At 39.2% G+C, this 17487-nt stretch overlaps 1 protein-coding gene across 2 annotated transcripts in view; it reads left to right on the forward strand.

The window, feature by feature from the left end:
- Window positions 1–17487, forward strand: part of ascc3 (activating signal cointegrator 1 complex subunit 3) — a 339566-nt gene that overhangs the window by 294222 nt on the left and 27857 nt on the right. For both annotated transcript variants that reach the window (XM_007899134.2, XM_007899135.2), the window contains exons 35-36: window positions 6592–6703; window positions 8344–8478. In XM_007899134.2, the coding sequence (XP_007897325.1) occupies window positions 6592–6703; window positions 8344–8478 (247 nt within the window). The remainder of the gene's footprint in view (window positions 1–6591; window positions 6704–8343; window positions 8479–17487) is intronic.

Below are 17487 nucleotides of genomic sequence, written 5' to 3' on the forward strand. Positions count from 1 at the left end.
ATGGCTTTTCGAAAGGGAAATCATGTTTAACAAATCTTATAGAATTTTTTGAGGACGTAACAATCAGGTTAGATAGGGGGGAACCAGTAGATGTTGTGTATTTGGATTTCCAGAAGGCATTCAACAAGTTTCCACGTAAAAGGCTGTTGTATAAGATTAGAGCCCATGGAATTAAAGGCAATATATTAGCATGGATTGGAGAGTGGCTAACAGGAAGAAAACATAGAGTAGGAATAAATGGGTCCTTTTCAGATTGCGAGGATGTGACGAGTGGAGTGCCATAAGGATCAGTGCTTGGGCTTCAATTATTTAGATTCTTTATCAATGATTTAGAAGAGGAAATAGAACTTAATATATCTAAATTTGCGGACGATACGAAGATAGGTGGGAGAGTAAGCTGTGAGGATGTCACCCAAAGAATGCAAAGGGAAATAAACAAGCTAGGTGAGTGGACAAGAAGGTGGCAGATGGAAAGTGTGAAGTTATTCACCTAGGTAGTAAAAATAGAAAAGCAGATTATTTTCTAGAGGGGGAGAGACTAGATGGTGTTAGTGTTCAGAGGGATTTGGATGTCCTTGTACACCAGTCACAAAAAGATAGTATGCAAGTTCAGCAAGCAACTAGGAAGGCTAATGCATATTGGCGTTTGTTGCAAAAGCATTAGAGTACAAGAGTAGGGAAGTCTTGCTGCAGTTGTCTAAGGCCTTGGTGAGACCGCACCTAGAATATTGTGTGCAGTTTTGTTTATTTAAGAAAGGACATACTCCCCTTAGAGGGGGTGCAGCGTAGATTCACTAGGTTGGTTCCTGGGATGAGGGGGTTGACCTATGAGGATAGATTGAGTAAACTAGACCTATATTCTCTAGAATTAGGGATGCTCTTATAGAAACCTATAAGATTCTTAAGGGTCTTGACAGGGTAGATGCCGTGAGACTGTTTCCCCTGTTTGGAGAATCTAAAACTAGGGGTCATAGTCTCAAGATTTCGAACTGAGTTGAGGAAACATTTCTTCACTCAGAGAGTAGTGAATTTGTAGAATTCTCTACCTCAGAAGGCTGTGGATGCTCAGTCCTTGAACATATTCAAGATTGAGGTTGATAGATTTCTAAAGGATAGAGGGATTAAGGGATATGGGGATAGGGTGGGTAAATGGATTTAGGCTAGAAGATCACCCATGATCTTATTAAATGGTGGGGCAGGCTCGGGGGGCCAAATAGACTACTCCTGCTCTACCCCTTATGGTCTTATGGACAGCCAGCACGGATTTGTTAAAGTCAAATCATGTCCTACAAACCTGATAGTTTTTTGATGAAGTAATGGAGAAGGTGGATGAAGGTAGTGCAGTTGATGTAGCTTATATGTATTTTCAAAAGGCATTTGATAAGGTGCCACATAAGAGACCTGTAAGCAAAATAGAAGCCCACGGTATTAAAGGGACGATGTCAGCATGAATACAGAACTGGCTGGGAGACTGAAAGCAGAGAGTGGTGGTGAACGGTTGTTTTTCTGACTGGAGGGAAGTGGAATCAGTATTGGGACCACTTCTATATAAATGATCTGGAATTGGGTATCGGGAGTACAATTTCCAAGTTTGCAGATGATGCTAAGCTAGGAAAAGTAGTAAACGGTGAGGAGGTTAGAAGCAGACTGCAAATGGACATAGACAGACTGGTAAAATGGGCAGATACGTGGCAGATGAAGTTTAATGTGGAGAAATGCGAAGTGATGCATTTTGGGAGGAAGAATGAGGAGAGGCAATATAAGCTGATGGTACAATCTTAAAGGGGGTGAAGGAATAGAGATACCTGGGGGTTAAATCTTTGAAGGTGGCAGGACAGTAGATAAAACTGTTGAAAAAGCATACGGTACACTAGGCTTTATAAATAGGGACATAGAATACAAAATCAGGAAGTTATGATGAACCTTTGTGAAACACTGATTAGGCCTCAGCGAGAGACTGTGTTCAGTTCTGGGCACCACACTTTAGGAAGGATGTCAAGGCATTGGAGAGGGTGCAAAGGAGGTTTGCCAGGATGGTACCAGGAATGAGGGACTTCAGTTATCAGGAGAGGCTGGAGAAGCTCGGATTATTCTCCTTGGAGTAGAGAAGGTTAAGAGGAGACTTAAATAGAAGTTTTCAAAATTATGAGGGGATTCGATTATGTGAACAAGGAGAAACTATTTCCACTGGCGGGTGGGTCGGTAACCCAAGGACACCGATTTAAAATAGCCGTTAAAAGAAACAGAAGGGAGGTGAGGAGAATTTTTTCACACAGAGCTGTTCTAATCTGGAATGCATTGCCTGAAAGGGTGGTGGAAGCCAATTCGATAACAGCTTTTAAGAGAGAAGTAGATAATTATTTGGGTAGGACAAGATTCCAGGGCTATGGGGAGAGAGCAGGGGAGTGGGATTGATTTGGATAGCTCTTTTCACAGAGCCGGCACAGACATGATGGGCCGAATGGCCTCTTTCTGTGCTGTATAATTCTATGATTCAATGTGGTACACCACCTCTTTTTTTTTTTTTGTCTGGATCTGTGAAAGATGCCTCTGAAATTTTGTACAGTACATTAGTGAAAGGCACTGACTTGACATTTCTTCCATAAATCTAAGACAGATCATTTTTACTCTCCGTTTTCCTCATTTCATTTGCCCTGCTCCCATTTCTCAGAAAATAACACACATTAAGCTTTACTGTTCTTCACAAAACCTTCCTGTTAAATCCAGAACGAGTAATGAAATCACTGCATAGATAATGCTGCGTTGATGGTTTTATAGGTATGTTATTTAAAATTTAGATTATACATATTTATGGTACCAGAGGGAGTTATTCCCTATGTTTCCCAGAAGGCATACTAATGGAAGTTAGCCAGTGTACCCCATGTGCAAGCAGCTATTAGTATAAAACTGCCTCTGATTTTGACTTCTCTCGTGGGACAAGTAATTGTTGTGTTCAAACAGGCTATAATTCTGATCCCGCTGGCTCTCTCAGTACGCCCCTAGCTATTAGAATCATTTAACATCTCAGCACCTATTAACAGCAGTGTAAATATTCAGCCCTGCTTGTGTGCAGGTTATGAGCCTTATGCTGGGGAACCCTGTGAGGCTAGCTTTTTAAATTGAAGCTTCTGACAAGTCAATTAGTCTGTTACCAGGGTGTACAATAAAATGTCTATCCAAAGGGATGGAAAAGACAAGTCAATTAGTCTATTCCTGGGGTGTACAATGAAATGGCTGTCCAAAGGGACTGGCCAGATTACTGCTAACTAAAGAACGACCAGTAAATGATCCTCAGAAGCTGAGGTTGCAAAGAGTATCCTGTTGCAGTCACTTTCCATGAAATTGTAATGTTGATTTAAAATCCAAACCTCCAACGGAAATCTATCCATTTCAAATCATGTTCTGCCAAATCGCTCTGCAGCATTTTTCTTCTTTCTAACAACTAAGCAAGATTGGGACCTAATCTGTAGCAATTTCTAACACTATTCGTTAATATGCACTCACTCATTAATGGCAATTCTTTAGTTACAGGAAATGCGTCATGTTGACCCACAGAAACCTGCTCCCATGCATGCGAAAGTAATTATAGAATTCCTGTGAGTTTCTGTAATGTACTCTCATACCAGTGAGAATTCCCTGTTTGAGCCTCAGTCGATCTTAATAAATTGTTAGAAATTACCTCAAATTAGACCCAATTTTGTGGTTTCGATATATCATAGGGTTTATATGAAAATTGTTTAGAAATAGCAGATGATCATTTTTAAAATGATTTTCCTAATCTCTGCTCTTAATTATGGTCAGCGAATCTTTCAGTGCACCATAAATATTGTCTGTAATACAATGGTACAGTGTAAATCCCCAACAGACAGATATGAACAGCAAACTAAAATCTGAAGGAGTTTTAAAAGAAAAAATCAGTTCAGTCATAGTAGCATCAAAATAGGTCAGTAGGAATCCAGGCCACTGTTTTGCATACAACTGTGTTAACTGAAATGCATGTAAATCTTAATGTAGCTCCAATTTCACTCCCTGCAAAATCAGAGCAGATTACACTGTGGAGAAATATGGTAGCAATTTTACTTCAGTGTAAGCTTTAGCTGCCTCTGGGTGTTTTAGGATATTTTATTCAGAAAGTAATGGTAGTTTCAGATTGATGGCTTAGTTGCTGTGTTCTGCCTTTTTTAAATGACTGGGTGATTAACATAACACGTCTGTAGATTAAAAAAATAGCCCTTGTACCAGCACATATCGAGTTCACAATTGGGGTTGCAGTGCAGTGTTAATTTCCTGCTGAAGGGAAATTTTCTGAGGCTTGCTGCCAGCATTTGTTTCAGGAGGTGGCTTTCTGTAGTGCAGTAATAATAGGTGGTGGGAGTGGGGGTGGAGAAGAGATGTCGTGGGTGGGGGATAGAGAGGTGATGGGAGGATGCAGTACTGATGTTGGTTCACAATTTTTTCCAATGATGGTACTGAGAGACGAATGGTGTCATTACAGTGCGGGGCAGTAGCAATGTGAGGAACTGGTCCAACAGTGTGTAACCGACAGACATGAGATTAAAAGCAAAAACTGCTGGAAATTCACATCCGATTGAATAGCATGTGCTGAACAGCAACTTGTTCACTCAGAGGATGGTGAGAATGTGTGCTCACTGCCCAGTTGAATTGGACCGCATCGATGCATTCAAGAGGAAGCTAGATTTACACATGAGGAAGAGGGGAATAGAAAGGTGTGGAAGGGAGTAAGTGGAGACTCATTATGGAGTCTAAGAACATAAGAATTTAGGAGCAGGAGTAGGCCATTCTGCCCCTCGAGCCTGCCCCGCCATTCGATAAGATCACAGCTGATCTTCTGACCTAACTCTAATTACCTGCCCTATTCCCATATCCCCTAATCCCTTTATTTTTTACAAATCTATCAGCATATATATATAAATACCAGCATAGACTTGTTGGACCGAAAGGCATGTTTCTGTGCTGTATGGTCTATGTAACTATGTAAGCATCTGAAAGAGAAAGATAGACTCAAATTTCAATGAGATTCTTCAGGAGACCTTACGTTCAATACGTTTAGCTTGCTAACCCCCCTACTTTTACAAAGTTTAGAAAACCATTAGTCAGCTGTCAATCAAAATGCTGCTGGCAGAATAGAGCTCTAGCAGCAAACGCCACATGTTGGTTTAATTATTTGGTATTAAAATCCTCAAAATGAGTTACAAGAGTTGAACTAACTGAAAAATCTCCAGTGCAATCTTCAGCTGTTGCATTGCAGTCTAAACTTTCAAAAATACATTTTTGACAGAACCTGTTGTAACTTTGTAAATCTCTCCTTTGTTTTACCCTTTTCCTGATTTTTGTTACAGAACAGCTAGTCTTCAAAGTATTGTTATGATAGGAGAGGGTGGGTGGTTCTGAGTATAAATTCAAGTTAAAAGTTTTAAGTGGGAATAGAACATAGGAAAAACTATTCAATCAATCTCTTGATACTCCCATGATGCAAATATGTTGTACATTAGAGTAAAAGAGGTCACACTTAGGTGCAAGAAAATGTTCAATGAACCTTCTTTACCCTTATATATCAATGGCTGCATCATTAGAGGTGCTGTTGTTCAGCTGAGACGTTAAACCGAGGTCCTGTCTGCTTGTTCAGGGGGAAGTTAAAGATCCCATACCATTATTCGAAAAGAGAATATAGTTTCTCCCAGCATCGTGTCCGATAATCCCCAAATAAATTTGGTAATTTACTTCATAGCTGTTTATTGACATTGACATGTCAAGCAATTGACATTGCTGTATGCAAATTATCTGCCACAATTGCCTGGAAAATACATAATCACTAAACTTTATGGTAAAATCAAAAACAAGAATTATTATAGGATAGCAAACCAGTGAGAAATATGTAAATCTATTGTCAATAGTATGTGTCAATGTTGTCTGTGCAACGAGTGTTGTTACATTTATAAAATACAGTAAACCTTGCACAAGTTTATATAATCGTACAATCGCCTAATTCGTACGTGCACCCGAGTTCCATTCAGTTTCCTATCAAAATCACTTTGATTTCTTTGCACTAGTCATATTTTATAAGAAAATCATCTCCTAATTTGTAACGCCACTATCCTGTTCTCATTAACTCCCGAGTTTGCCTGTGACTCGGACTTCATGTAAGTCATATTAAATGTTATGGTCCCAATTGATACGTCTTCTGTGAGTTTTACTATATTGCAGAAACAAGGTTGCTGCTTACTATGATAAAATTGTGAGAAAATGGCATTCAACAGATTTGCTACTCATACGAACAGAAGTTGATGTCTCATTTTACTGGGAGTATAACTTTATAATTTTTACAATCAGGCAAAAATCAAATAGATTCTTACCTTGTAGCAAGGAGATGTAATTGTGTTGAGGACTTTGCTTTCACCAATTTGACAGATGTACAGTGGATTTTCACACAAAAACATTTAGAGAATAGATAAACATACATAAATAAACATTTTAAGATAAACTTACAGAAAAAGCACTGTATTGTAGCCAGTTTTATGTTGGTGAACCGGTGCTCTTTGTATTGATTCAATTTTTTTTAATAATCTCCAGCTATTACAACTTGGATGACGTTAACCATGACACCATCAATAAATACCTTTCGAGCCTCGTGGAGAAGTGTCTCATGGATCTGGAATGTTCATATTGTATGGCAGTAGGAGAGGTAAAGTTGACTCTTGTGAACTCAAATGCTAAAATCTTTTTATTATTTAAGATAAAGTAATAGGAACAGTGGTATTATACACTCATCCCAGTGTTTGCAGGAATTTAAAGATTTATTTTAAAAAGGAAGATCGAAACAGATGTTTAGGTGTGACTGCCAAGCATTTTCATTGTTGATTGCTTTGATAGTACTAAGAATGACCAAAATAATGTTTTAGTATGAATCTTTGATATTTGATGTCTGAAAACTCTGTTTAAAAGAGAGATAGTCAAATACTTTGGTAGTAGTGATATTAAGGGTTATGGCAAAAGGACATAGGGATTAAAAGACCTGAAATCCAATAAACTAGTGAAACAGGCTCAATGGGATAAATGGTCTCCTTCCGTTCCTACTTTCCAATGCTTTTACTTCAAGATCAAGATCCTCGTCCTCACCTTTAAAGCCATCCATGGCCTTTCCCCCTCCTACTTTTCTGCCCTGCTGACTCCCTACCAACCTGCCCGCTCCCTCCCTTCATCAGGCTCCGGCTTACCCACCAGTGTGGTGGGTACCACACTGGTACCCACCTGACCCACCCTACCATTAGTGGCCGGGCTTTCAGCCTCTCTGCCCCCACACTCTGGAACTCCATCCCACTGTCCCTTCGCCTCGCTTCCTCCCTTGCCTCCTTCAAGGCTGGTCTCAAGACCCTTCTCTTCGACCGTGCCTTTGGTCTCCCTCCAACCTCTCTGCCTTCCTCACCCCTACACGACTCCCCCTCCCCCATGCTCGGACCCCGACAGCTGACTGTTCAGGGCTTTGGGATGTCCTCCCGATGTGAAAGGTGCTCTATCAATGTAATTTTGTTGTTGTTGTTATTGTTAACTCTTTAAAATGCTGCAAGCATTGTTGATCCATTCCTAACTGTTCCCCACTCTGGTGCCAGATCACCCAGTAAAACTGAACCATCTTCTCCATCAAAATGTTTCATGGAATTGGCTTGAATCTGACTATGGAGAGCTTGGATTTCATGTTTTTTTCTCCCTGCTGCTTGCATTCTAAAAATAATTTCAAAAATAAAATGTTATAGTTAAAATATAAGCTATAATATAGGATGTCATCCTGACTCAGCTGGTAACATTCTCGCCTTTGAACTTAGTCTAGGTTGATACTCCAGTGCCATGCTGGGGGAGCACTACATTGGAGGTGCCGTTCTTCAGATGAGACAATAGCATTATTCCCAGTATGCTAGCCAACAATCCTCCAAATAAAATTGGTTATTCACTTGATGGCTATTTGTGGGGGGACATTGCTGTGCCCAAATTGGCCGCTGCATTACAAATAAACAAATACAAATTTACATTTATATAGCGCCTTTCACATCGGGAGGTCGTTCCACAGTAAATCCTGTGAAGTGCTTTGAAATGTGATAAAGCGCTATATCAAATGCTAATAACTAAGATTATAAGAAGTGCTCATTTATAAGTATAAATTTTTTAAAAACATTCTCCTATGCTCAGTGAGGCGTTCACCTAATACTCCATTTATAATGTCAGCTGTTTGTTGATATCAAGTTTTAAAAAAAATGTGTCCAGACTTAATTGCCAATACATTGTTTCTTTTGGTGTTATTCTCTAATGATCCACACTTGTGTCTCACAGGACAACCGGAGCCTCCAGCCATTGGATTTTGGACGTATCGCCTCTTATTATTACCTGAAACACCCAACTGTGCGAATGTTCAAGGAACGAATGAAAGTGGATTGCAGTGTGGAGGAATTGATCTCTATTCTGACAGTGAGTACAAATTGGTTGAGACCTGAACTTGTCCATTTACTGCTGTCTCAAAAAATTTGAATCCAGAGTCCTATTGATCCCTACCTTGGGAATTACTGAAAAGGCATGGTGTTTTGAGAGTTGTAGTAGATTTTTTCTTTGCTGTGAAAATGATTTTCAATATTATACACAATATTTGAAGTTCTGCTCCATCATAGCATATTACAGTCAGGAGTTTCTTACCTTCCTTCGTCCAGTACTCTCAGCAAAATGTTGTGTGTGATTAATCGCCATCATGTTCCTTGTATCATCTTTTTATTTCTTGTGGGTCTTTCTTTCTTATGGATTCTATATTCGATAAATTCCACAGCACAATAATTTAAAGCACTAAATCGTGAAATATTGTTTTAGAAAAGTTATCTCGTCTAGGACCATTTGTTTTTTATCTGGAGGACCTCTTACAATGGAAGCAGTAAGAAAGATTATCTGCCATTTCTGAGAAATTTTCATATTAATGTTTATCTCTCAACAAAAAACTGTGTACAGCATGAAACAGCAGGAGCAAGACTTATCAGTGAACTATAGTAACACATTGTTTTTGAACTAAGTTACTTTCCTTCAACAAATGTATCTAAATCTAGTCGGCGATGAATATGTTTAACAAGATTTCTCTTCTCTCTTTATATTTACAACCATAATTTAACTAGGTTAATTACTAACCAGCAGAATTTAATCCCCTGTATTCACAAGACATAATGCAATTGGGGGCTCAAATTATGGTATACATTACCATTAATATACTACTACCAATAGTAATATTAATATTCTTATTCCAAATTATAATAAACAACAACAACAAGATTACATTTGTATAGCGCCTTTCACGTCAGGAGGACATCCCAAGGCGCTGGAAACAAATACTAATTAATATTGTTGAGAGATAAACATTAATATGACAATTTCTCAGAAATGGCAGATTATCTTCCTTACTGCTTCCATTGTAAAAGGTCCTCCAGATAAGAAACAAGTGGTCCTAGACTAGATAACTTTTCTAAAACATGATTCCACTATTTAGTGCTTTAAATTATTATGCTGTGGAATTTATCGAATATAGAATCCATATACAATATAGAAACAGATATTAATTAATATTAATACCTATTAATAATATTAATTAATACTACTAACCATCAAAACCTTCCTTTTTGACTGCTCCTTCGGTCATTGTTCCTTCCCCACCCCCTTGGCTGCCACCCCCTGCTCAGATGCCATGCCAAGACTGTCAACTGCCTTGCAATATTCTCCCAATGTGAAAGGCACTATGTAAATGTAAATTTGTATTGTATTAAGTAATATTTAACTCGGGTGTATGAATCCTTTAGATCAAAAGATTTTGTACAGTCTTTAGCTACCTATATATGTTTCATTCTTTCACAAGGGGCTCTAAAATGAGGCAATTTCTAACATGATTCTTCAATAAGGAAATTTTGGCAGTTAGGTATCGTGCTCACAGGAACTTTGCTCCAAAATTAGATAGCAAATACATACATTATTACGATGCATTCCAATTAAGGCAATACATTTTTACTCATTATATTTCAAACATTGCAATACTAGAGTGTGACTACTGGAACAGGTTACCAGGAAGGGTGGTGGAGGCCTGGAAATTGGACTTATTTAAAAAGCAGATTGATGCTGTGATTGAAAGGTGGGTTTTCTGGGGGGATAAGATCAAATGGAATGAATAGCCTTTATCAATCAAATCAATCTTGTGATCTTGTGATTCACACCATTCTGTTGCTGGTATTAAGTATGAGAAATGTTTGAGACAAGTTTTGGATTTACCATAATTACTACATCCTCTTTTATTTTAATTTATTTGTTGAAACTAGGATATTTGTGGGTGTGTGAATTTTAAATATACAAAATGGTGTATTTTTTTCCAGTCTGGGCACTTGTGCACCATTTTCCAGTGAAATGAGTTTTCTTGCAAATGCAGTACAAATAGGAATGGCTCTAATGATATCCTGTTAGTACCCAGTGTGGAGAAAGGAGTCTTCCACCAGTTACACAGCCTAAATGAGATATATAAGTGTGATTGCCCAATTAGGGCTCAATTACAGACAGTCTTGTGCTGTGAACTTGTATCCTCTGGGGAAATTGATTGAGGCTGTCCAGACTCATTTCATTAGGGCCGTTTAACAGCTATCAGAAGAGACTTTTATCCCATCTGTCTGCGCTGAATTTAAGTCCAAGTCCCAGAGGTGAAAGCTGCCCAACAACGGCTTGTCTCCTTAAGAATTCAAATAAATTCCTTCTATCCCAGGACATTGTGAAATATGGCGCCATCAGTCCAGAATAGCTGACATCAGTTCGCTTTATTGATTATGTAACTTATCTTGAAGCTCTGAGTTTTAATACTTAAAGGACATTTTGTGCTCAGCTGGGCAGGAAAGAGTTAGGCACGTGTAGAAGCCAATCCAGTAAGTCAATAACACAGGCTTTATGTGCCAATGACCAAATATCTTTCTGTTTAGTCAGTAATGTGCTAAAAGAAATCTTGTGTTACACCGGTGTAATTTCAAGGACAACAACTTGCATGTGTATAGCCCCTTCACACGGAGTTGCGTCCTGGAGCGCTTGACAATGGCAGAGTCTGACCCCGAACCAAGGGGAGAGGGGTGGGGGGAGGTGACCGTAAACATGATTAAAAAAGGTCTTTAGGTGGGATTTGAAAGTGGGGAGGGAGGCTCCTGTTAATTCTGCAGGACAAATTCGCAACAGGTCGGATGATCCTAGCTGGACAACAAACACTCTGAGGTCCCCAAACCTTGGCTCCTGCCAAGCTGTGCCAATACTTCAGTAAGAGAGTACAGTTTTATCCATTTTTACAATATCAGTCGAATTTCTTTGTTTTGATTGATTGTTGCCATATCATTTTATGGCCTGTTCAAAAATTGTATAATCTTTAATTTTCCCAATTAAAACCTTCCAATTTTTCTATGGAAAAACTGCTTCAGCTTGACTTAACCCACTGCTTCTACAGTATTTCCTGTCTAGGTGTCAGCATAACTGGCCCTCCCACTCTAAGCCCCTGTCTTCCCCCTCCCCCTCCCCCCCAAGGATAGCTATTTTCATGTTAATTTAAATATTACGATATGTAGTTCCTGTGAATATAACACATTAGCTCCTTCCTACCTCTCTGACCTACTATCTCCCTACTTAACTGCCCGTACCCTCCGTTCCTCTGGCTCCAGTCTGCTCCACATCCCCCGCCCTAACCGCCCTACCATCGGTGGCCAGGCCTTCAGCCTCTCATCCCCTAGGCTCTGGAACTCCATCCCTCAGTGCCTTCGCCTTGCCTCGTCCCTTTCCTCCTTCAAGGCCGGTCTCAAGATCTTTCTCTTTGACCGTGCCTTCAGCTCCCTCTCGACTCTACCCCCTTCTCGCTTCCTCCCTTCGCTCCCCTCACCCTGACCATTTCCCCCTTGCTCGGGTCCCGACCCAACTGTCCAGCGCCTTGGGACGTCCTCCCTACGTGAAAGGCGCTCTATAAATGAAATCTTGTTGTTGTTAAATCTGGCAGCAACACAAAGCCTGCTTTCCGAACGAGAGCACCACTATCAAATTATTTCTGCAATTAATTCTTAGTAATGATCTCACAAATTATTGTTGCCATTTAATATTTGGGACAATAATAACTTTGAGCAAGGATACATCCCACTCAGCTTCTGTTAAACCTGCGAGCCAAAAACCACGGATCGCGTGGTCCTAGCTCAATGAAGAGCTGGCTTGGTGGAGGGTGCTTTCAGTGGCCATCTACATGGAAAGGCGAAACCTTGGGAAAGTTCCCTTACTCTACATGCCTAATAATAATCCCTCCAAAACAAAAACAAAAATAAATTGGTCATTTTCAATCCACAACTGTTTGTGGGACACTGCTGTGTGCAATTGGCTGCCGCGTTTCGCCCACAAATATACAGTCAATTCACTTTACAGCATATTCTGTGAAGCACTTTGACATCGAGAAGACATGAAAAGCGCTATATCAAATGCAAGGATTATTATTATTATTACATGGGTTTCCGTGAGATAAACTCCAGCAGTACCCCAATGCACAATGTGGGGTCTCTAATTCTTGGCTATCACCAACCTGGATCTAATATTCTTCATAATTAGGTAAACAGGTGTATACCTCCAGGGAGATAGTGCACATCCAATTGCAGATACAGGGAAATTTCTATGTGTGGACATGATACATAGTTGGAACTCTCAGTCCAGTTTGAATACATAAGTATGGCAGTGGGTTTCTCGATGTGTCCGACACCTCGGTGACAAAGAACATTGCCTCGGAATCATTCCCAGCCATCCATGGGTACGCATCCTTTTGTAATGAAATTCAGAAAAAAAATCCACTTTTATCACTTCAAATGATGCTATACTTTTCTCTAATGGGCAGTATTACAAGGGATGTGATCTGGCAAGGTTTGAGAGTTAAAACCCTGGTTGCAGCTATAATGCTCACAAAAGAGAGTTTTTCCACTGGATACATTGATTTTTTTGATAAGACGAAGATTTGGGGGCGGCTTAAATAAAAGAGCATTATTCACATCATTGCATTTTATTTGACTGATAAGTTGCTTAATGCGTTTTTCTAAATCCCAAGTATATGGCAAGCCATTAAAAAAAGCTAATCTGGCACTTTCCCTGTCTCTTGCTGTTTGTGGGTGGAGCTGAAATGCCCGATTCTCAGGGAACAACTCATCTCACAGACAGTTGTCAGTTAAGCAGTTCTACCCCAGATGCTCCTGCTGTAGTAATTGGGTACTCGCACTTCAGTTCAGTTTGAGCAGATGGATCCCCGACTGCCTGACAATCCACAGCTGGATTTTTCTTCTCTGCCTTATCCGTGCTGTGGGGGAAGAGTAGCTTCTCCAGTGGACAGAGGGCAAGAAAAAAGGGAAATTATTATTCATCAGTTATCCCAGTGGGATCGCTGCCAGGAGAGATTAATTTTTTCAGTACCGCTTGTAGAACAAGCTCAGGTGGAGCCACTAATCCTCAGGGCACGGGTGGCAGATCAAGAAAGATGCTACACGTCTAGTTCATTTTCTGGTTCTAAACAAAACAAGCGAATGTGTTAGAAGTCTAAATGCATGATTGCAAATTTAAAGAGCTCCTTTTCTCACCCCCCCAGGGATTTTTTTCCTGTGCATATGATTTCCCAGATTTTTTTGAAAAGTGGAGTGGCAGTATTGAAGTTTGATTCACAACATAGTGCAAATAATGTCAGTCAGATTGATATTATAATTTTCAAAGAAGCACAAAGAATTTGCTTAATAGAACTGCACTTACCTCGCAATGTTTTTTGAGGGCTTATTTTTCTTAAACAAATTTGAGTATATCAGACTAATGTGGATTCCATTTTCTATACGGTTGTAGTTTTTTTATAATGGGAGTCATATTGAAATTTTAATGTAGAGTTGCTATTGTCAGATATAATGTAAAATGAATGATGGTCTCTTAATGAAATACAGTGAATTTGACTTATTTAGGTGACATTTTCTAGTTGCATAAATCTTCCAGTGTGATTGTTAAAATGTTCAATGGAACAAAAAAAATTGTGTTCAGTAATAATAAATAATAATCCTTGCATTTGATATAGCGCTTTTCATGTCTTTGAGACGTCTCAAAGAGCTTCACAGAATAAGTACAGTGAATTGACTATATTTTTATGGGAAAAACGTGGCAACCAATTGCGCACAGCAGTGTCCCACAAACAGTCGTTGATTGAAGTGACCAATTTTTATTATTGTTTTGTTTTCTGGAGGGATTATTATCAGGCGTGTGGAGTAAGGAAACTTGCCCAAGGTTTCGCCCTGCCGGGAATGCTAATAAGCCACTTGTTGCAGGCTGTTACTCTTTTTTTTATCTTGAGCAACATCGTTGCTCCAAATGAAAATAACTGAAGAAAATATTAGGTAGAAATTCCACCTGGATCTAGATTTACTCTATTAAAGCAGCATTTCAGAGTGTGCAGTATTTTGGCAAATTGTCTTATTCAGTTTTAACTTTGAAGCCTGTTTTCTATAGTTCTTAAAAGAACATACAGAAAATTAGCTTGAAATTAGAGACTAATTTTAGCAATTTGACAAATTATGGATGCTGTGAAATGCTGGGTTTATCGAGTAAATCTAGATGCAGGTGGAATTGTACTCCTTTTGTGTTAAAAAGGGATTGAAAGAGTGTTGCTGGTTCAACAGGGAGTATTTAGACAGGCTCAATTCTTGACTCCTGCTCTGAAAACTTTGCCAGCAGAGCTATACGAACCGCATCTGCAGGCCTCCTCTGTTAATAGATTTGCTAACCCACACTTTAAGGACTGCAAAATGACTGCTTTTTAGCCCTTTTTAATTTTTCAAACTTTTTGTTGCAGAATGATGGTGGTTTAAATTGACCTTGAAGTCCTGTCATTGTTTTTTTGGAGAAAATAGCTGCTCCCAACATTATGGTTATGCATTGGCACCAAAGCATAGTGTCAGTCCCGCACACCAGTTGTGCCTGTATTTGTTACCCATTGGGAGTGTGCAAACACCAGCATCTGCCGATGTGATAACAGCTTGGTACACTTCTCTGGGCAGCTGCACAATGGGATTCTGTAACCGCCTGAATTATTTTGAATCTTCTTCTGTTGGTGGCTGTATGTAGGATGTTGTTGACACAAATTAGCTGCTGCATTTGCCTACATGACATGTTTTTAATTGCTAATGATCTCATTCTGTAAAGTGCTTTAAGCTGTTTCTTTTCCATGAAAGGCGCTACATAAAATACTGGCTGTACCCATTGCAGCTACGCTTGCAACCAAAGGATCCAATATGGAATGTAGATTGACACACAGACAGACATTTCATCTTTATCAATCTCATCTGGGAAGACTCCTGTGGGAGGACTCATTTTGGCGATGCTGTTCTTTGAGTGGGCAACTCATTTTGGCACACTGTTGCAGTGCTTTCAGCATTGAAGTGCAGCCGCACTGTTCTTTGTTCTTTAGTTTCATTTAATGTGCCTCCTGTCTTTTGTCTAGGATTTTTACTTATCCTTGAAAGGTTTGATTTTCGCTTAGGCATCTTTATAATGATAAATATAAATGTACAATTTATAATTACTGGGACATCCTCCCAACGTGAAAGGCACTTTAAAAATGTTATTTTGTTGTTTCCACGGCTTAGCTTTGTCTGCGTTCTTTATTTTGTTCCCGCCGCCGTTTGGTTATGTGCGTGCTCTGTGATGCTGAATGCCACGGTCAGCTGGCACATCCATCGTGTGTAACTGCACGATGCCACAGCGCCACTTTGACTCTGTGACCAGCAGGTGTAACTGCAGTGCAAAATGCAAAACTGAAATACATTTTAGCTCATAACTCATGAACGATTGTAGACACCCAAAAACAGATATGTTCATGTCACTCCCAGCTGCAAGGCCTTTCCAATGAAATATACATCATGTATCTACGTCAATCATTTATTGAGATCCTTCTTGAAGCACAGACAGACAGACAGATGTTGTTTTATTAGTATAGATAAGTTGCTCTTGGAATAAGCCCATGTTAAAGTAGTTCAGAGTCCCATAATAAATTACCTTATGCTTTCCCAACCTGAATATTGATTTCCTAAAGTTTTTTTAATGTTTTGAAGTAGAAACTAACATGGATAGGACAATAGAACTTTCCTTTTTTCTTTCTGAATAATTAGAAAATGTATTTTTAGTTTTCCGTTTCATAGCTTTGTTGCACAAAGTTCAAAAGCAGTAATACATCTCCATTGTTTGTGGACTTGCCAATTATAACTTAATTGCTGCTGTTATTTCAATGCTGTGCTTCGATCCTCTGATACTTTGTGACACTTTTCAGCCGAAATGCCAAGGAGGTGACTTGTCTCCAGCAGGCCTTCTCTGATAATCCATAAAAATTAATAATCATTGCACTTAATACAACACCATATCTCACTGAAACATATCAAAATGTTTCACAGCTGTTAGTATTAAGAATAGTGACTATGGATTTGAGGGCAATGTTGCAGCCAATTTGTGCATAAAAATGCCCCACAACAGACAGGTGAATAATTGATTTAACTGGAGAATTATCAGCCATGGCACCAGCAAACTTTTTTCTCTTTTGAATATTGTGATTGGTTCTTTACTATCCACCTGAATAGGTGACAAGTGACACCTGAACGATGGCACCAATGCTGCTGGGGGAGTGTCAATCTAGACAATGTACCCGATGTGAGACTTGAACCCACAACCTTCAAATCCAGAGGCGAGAGTGTTAACCAATGTCATCCAAGCTGACATCCGAGTAGCCCATTGGGGGTATGCAAGAGATACATATATGCCAAAACCAACCATTGTCTTTGCTTCTTTCGTTCTTTCGAAAGCTTCGAGCCTCTGCTTAGTTGTTCTGACTGGTTCTGCATAACAACTTTCAGATCTGTACTGATGGTTCTGTTTAGAAAGCTATAGACATATTGTGTTTGAGAAGGGAGCTCACCGTATAACCTGCTGTTCAGGGGTTTCTTTTGGCGATAATTTTACTTTTATTTTATTTAACTCTGAGCACTGATAGTATTCCCCAAGATGTAACTCTTGTTTTACATTACATTTGCTGATGGATTCTATCTAAATTTCAAATGACAATTACTAAAAAGCAGAATCAGTGAGAGGTACTGACTTGTCAACATTGATAATTAAACTTGGACTAAATTAAACTAAATGGTAGCATATTTTATATTTCACGTGTGAATATTACTGCATGTCTAATTATTAATAATTTGTCATTGCTCTTGTAAGATGTTGAAGGTTAGTTTACAATTCGGTTTGAACATTTTTTAAAAAAACAATTGGGCAAATATAATCCACAAACATGTGCCATCAATTCATGCAGTTACGAAAACTTCTGGATTTGTTCCTTCAACTTCTAGTTGGTAGGAACCAAAACCACTGCTATTATGACCTAAAGTTTAGGATAATCCC

The sequence above is a fragment of the Callorhinchus milii genome, unplaced genomic scaffold (assembly GCF_018977255.1).
Source record: "Callorhinchus milii isolate IMCB2004 unplaced genomic scaffold, IMCB_Cmil_1.0 Scaffold3, whole genome shotgun sequence".
Taxonomy (NCBI): Eukaryota; Metazoa; Chordata; class Chondrichthyes; order Chimaeriformes; family Callorhinchidae; genus Callorhinchus; species Callorhinchus milii.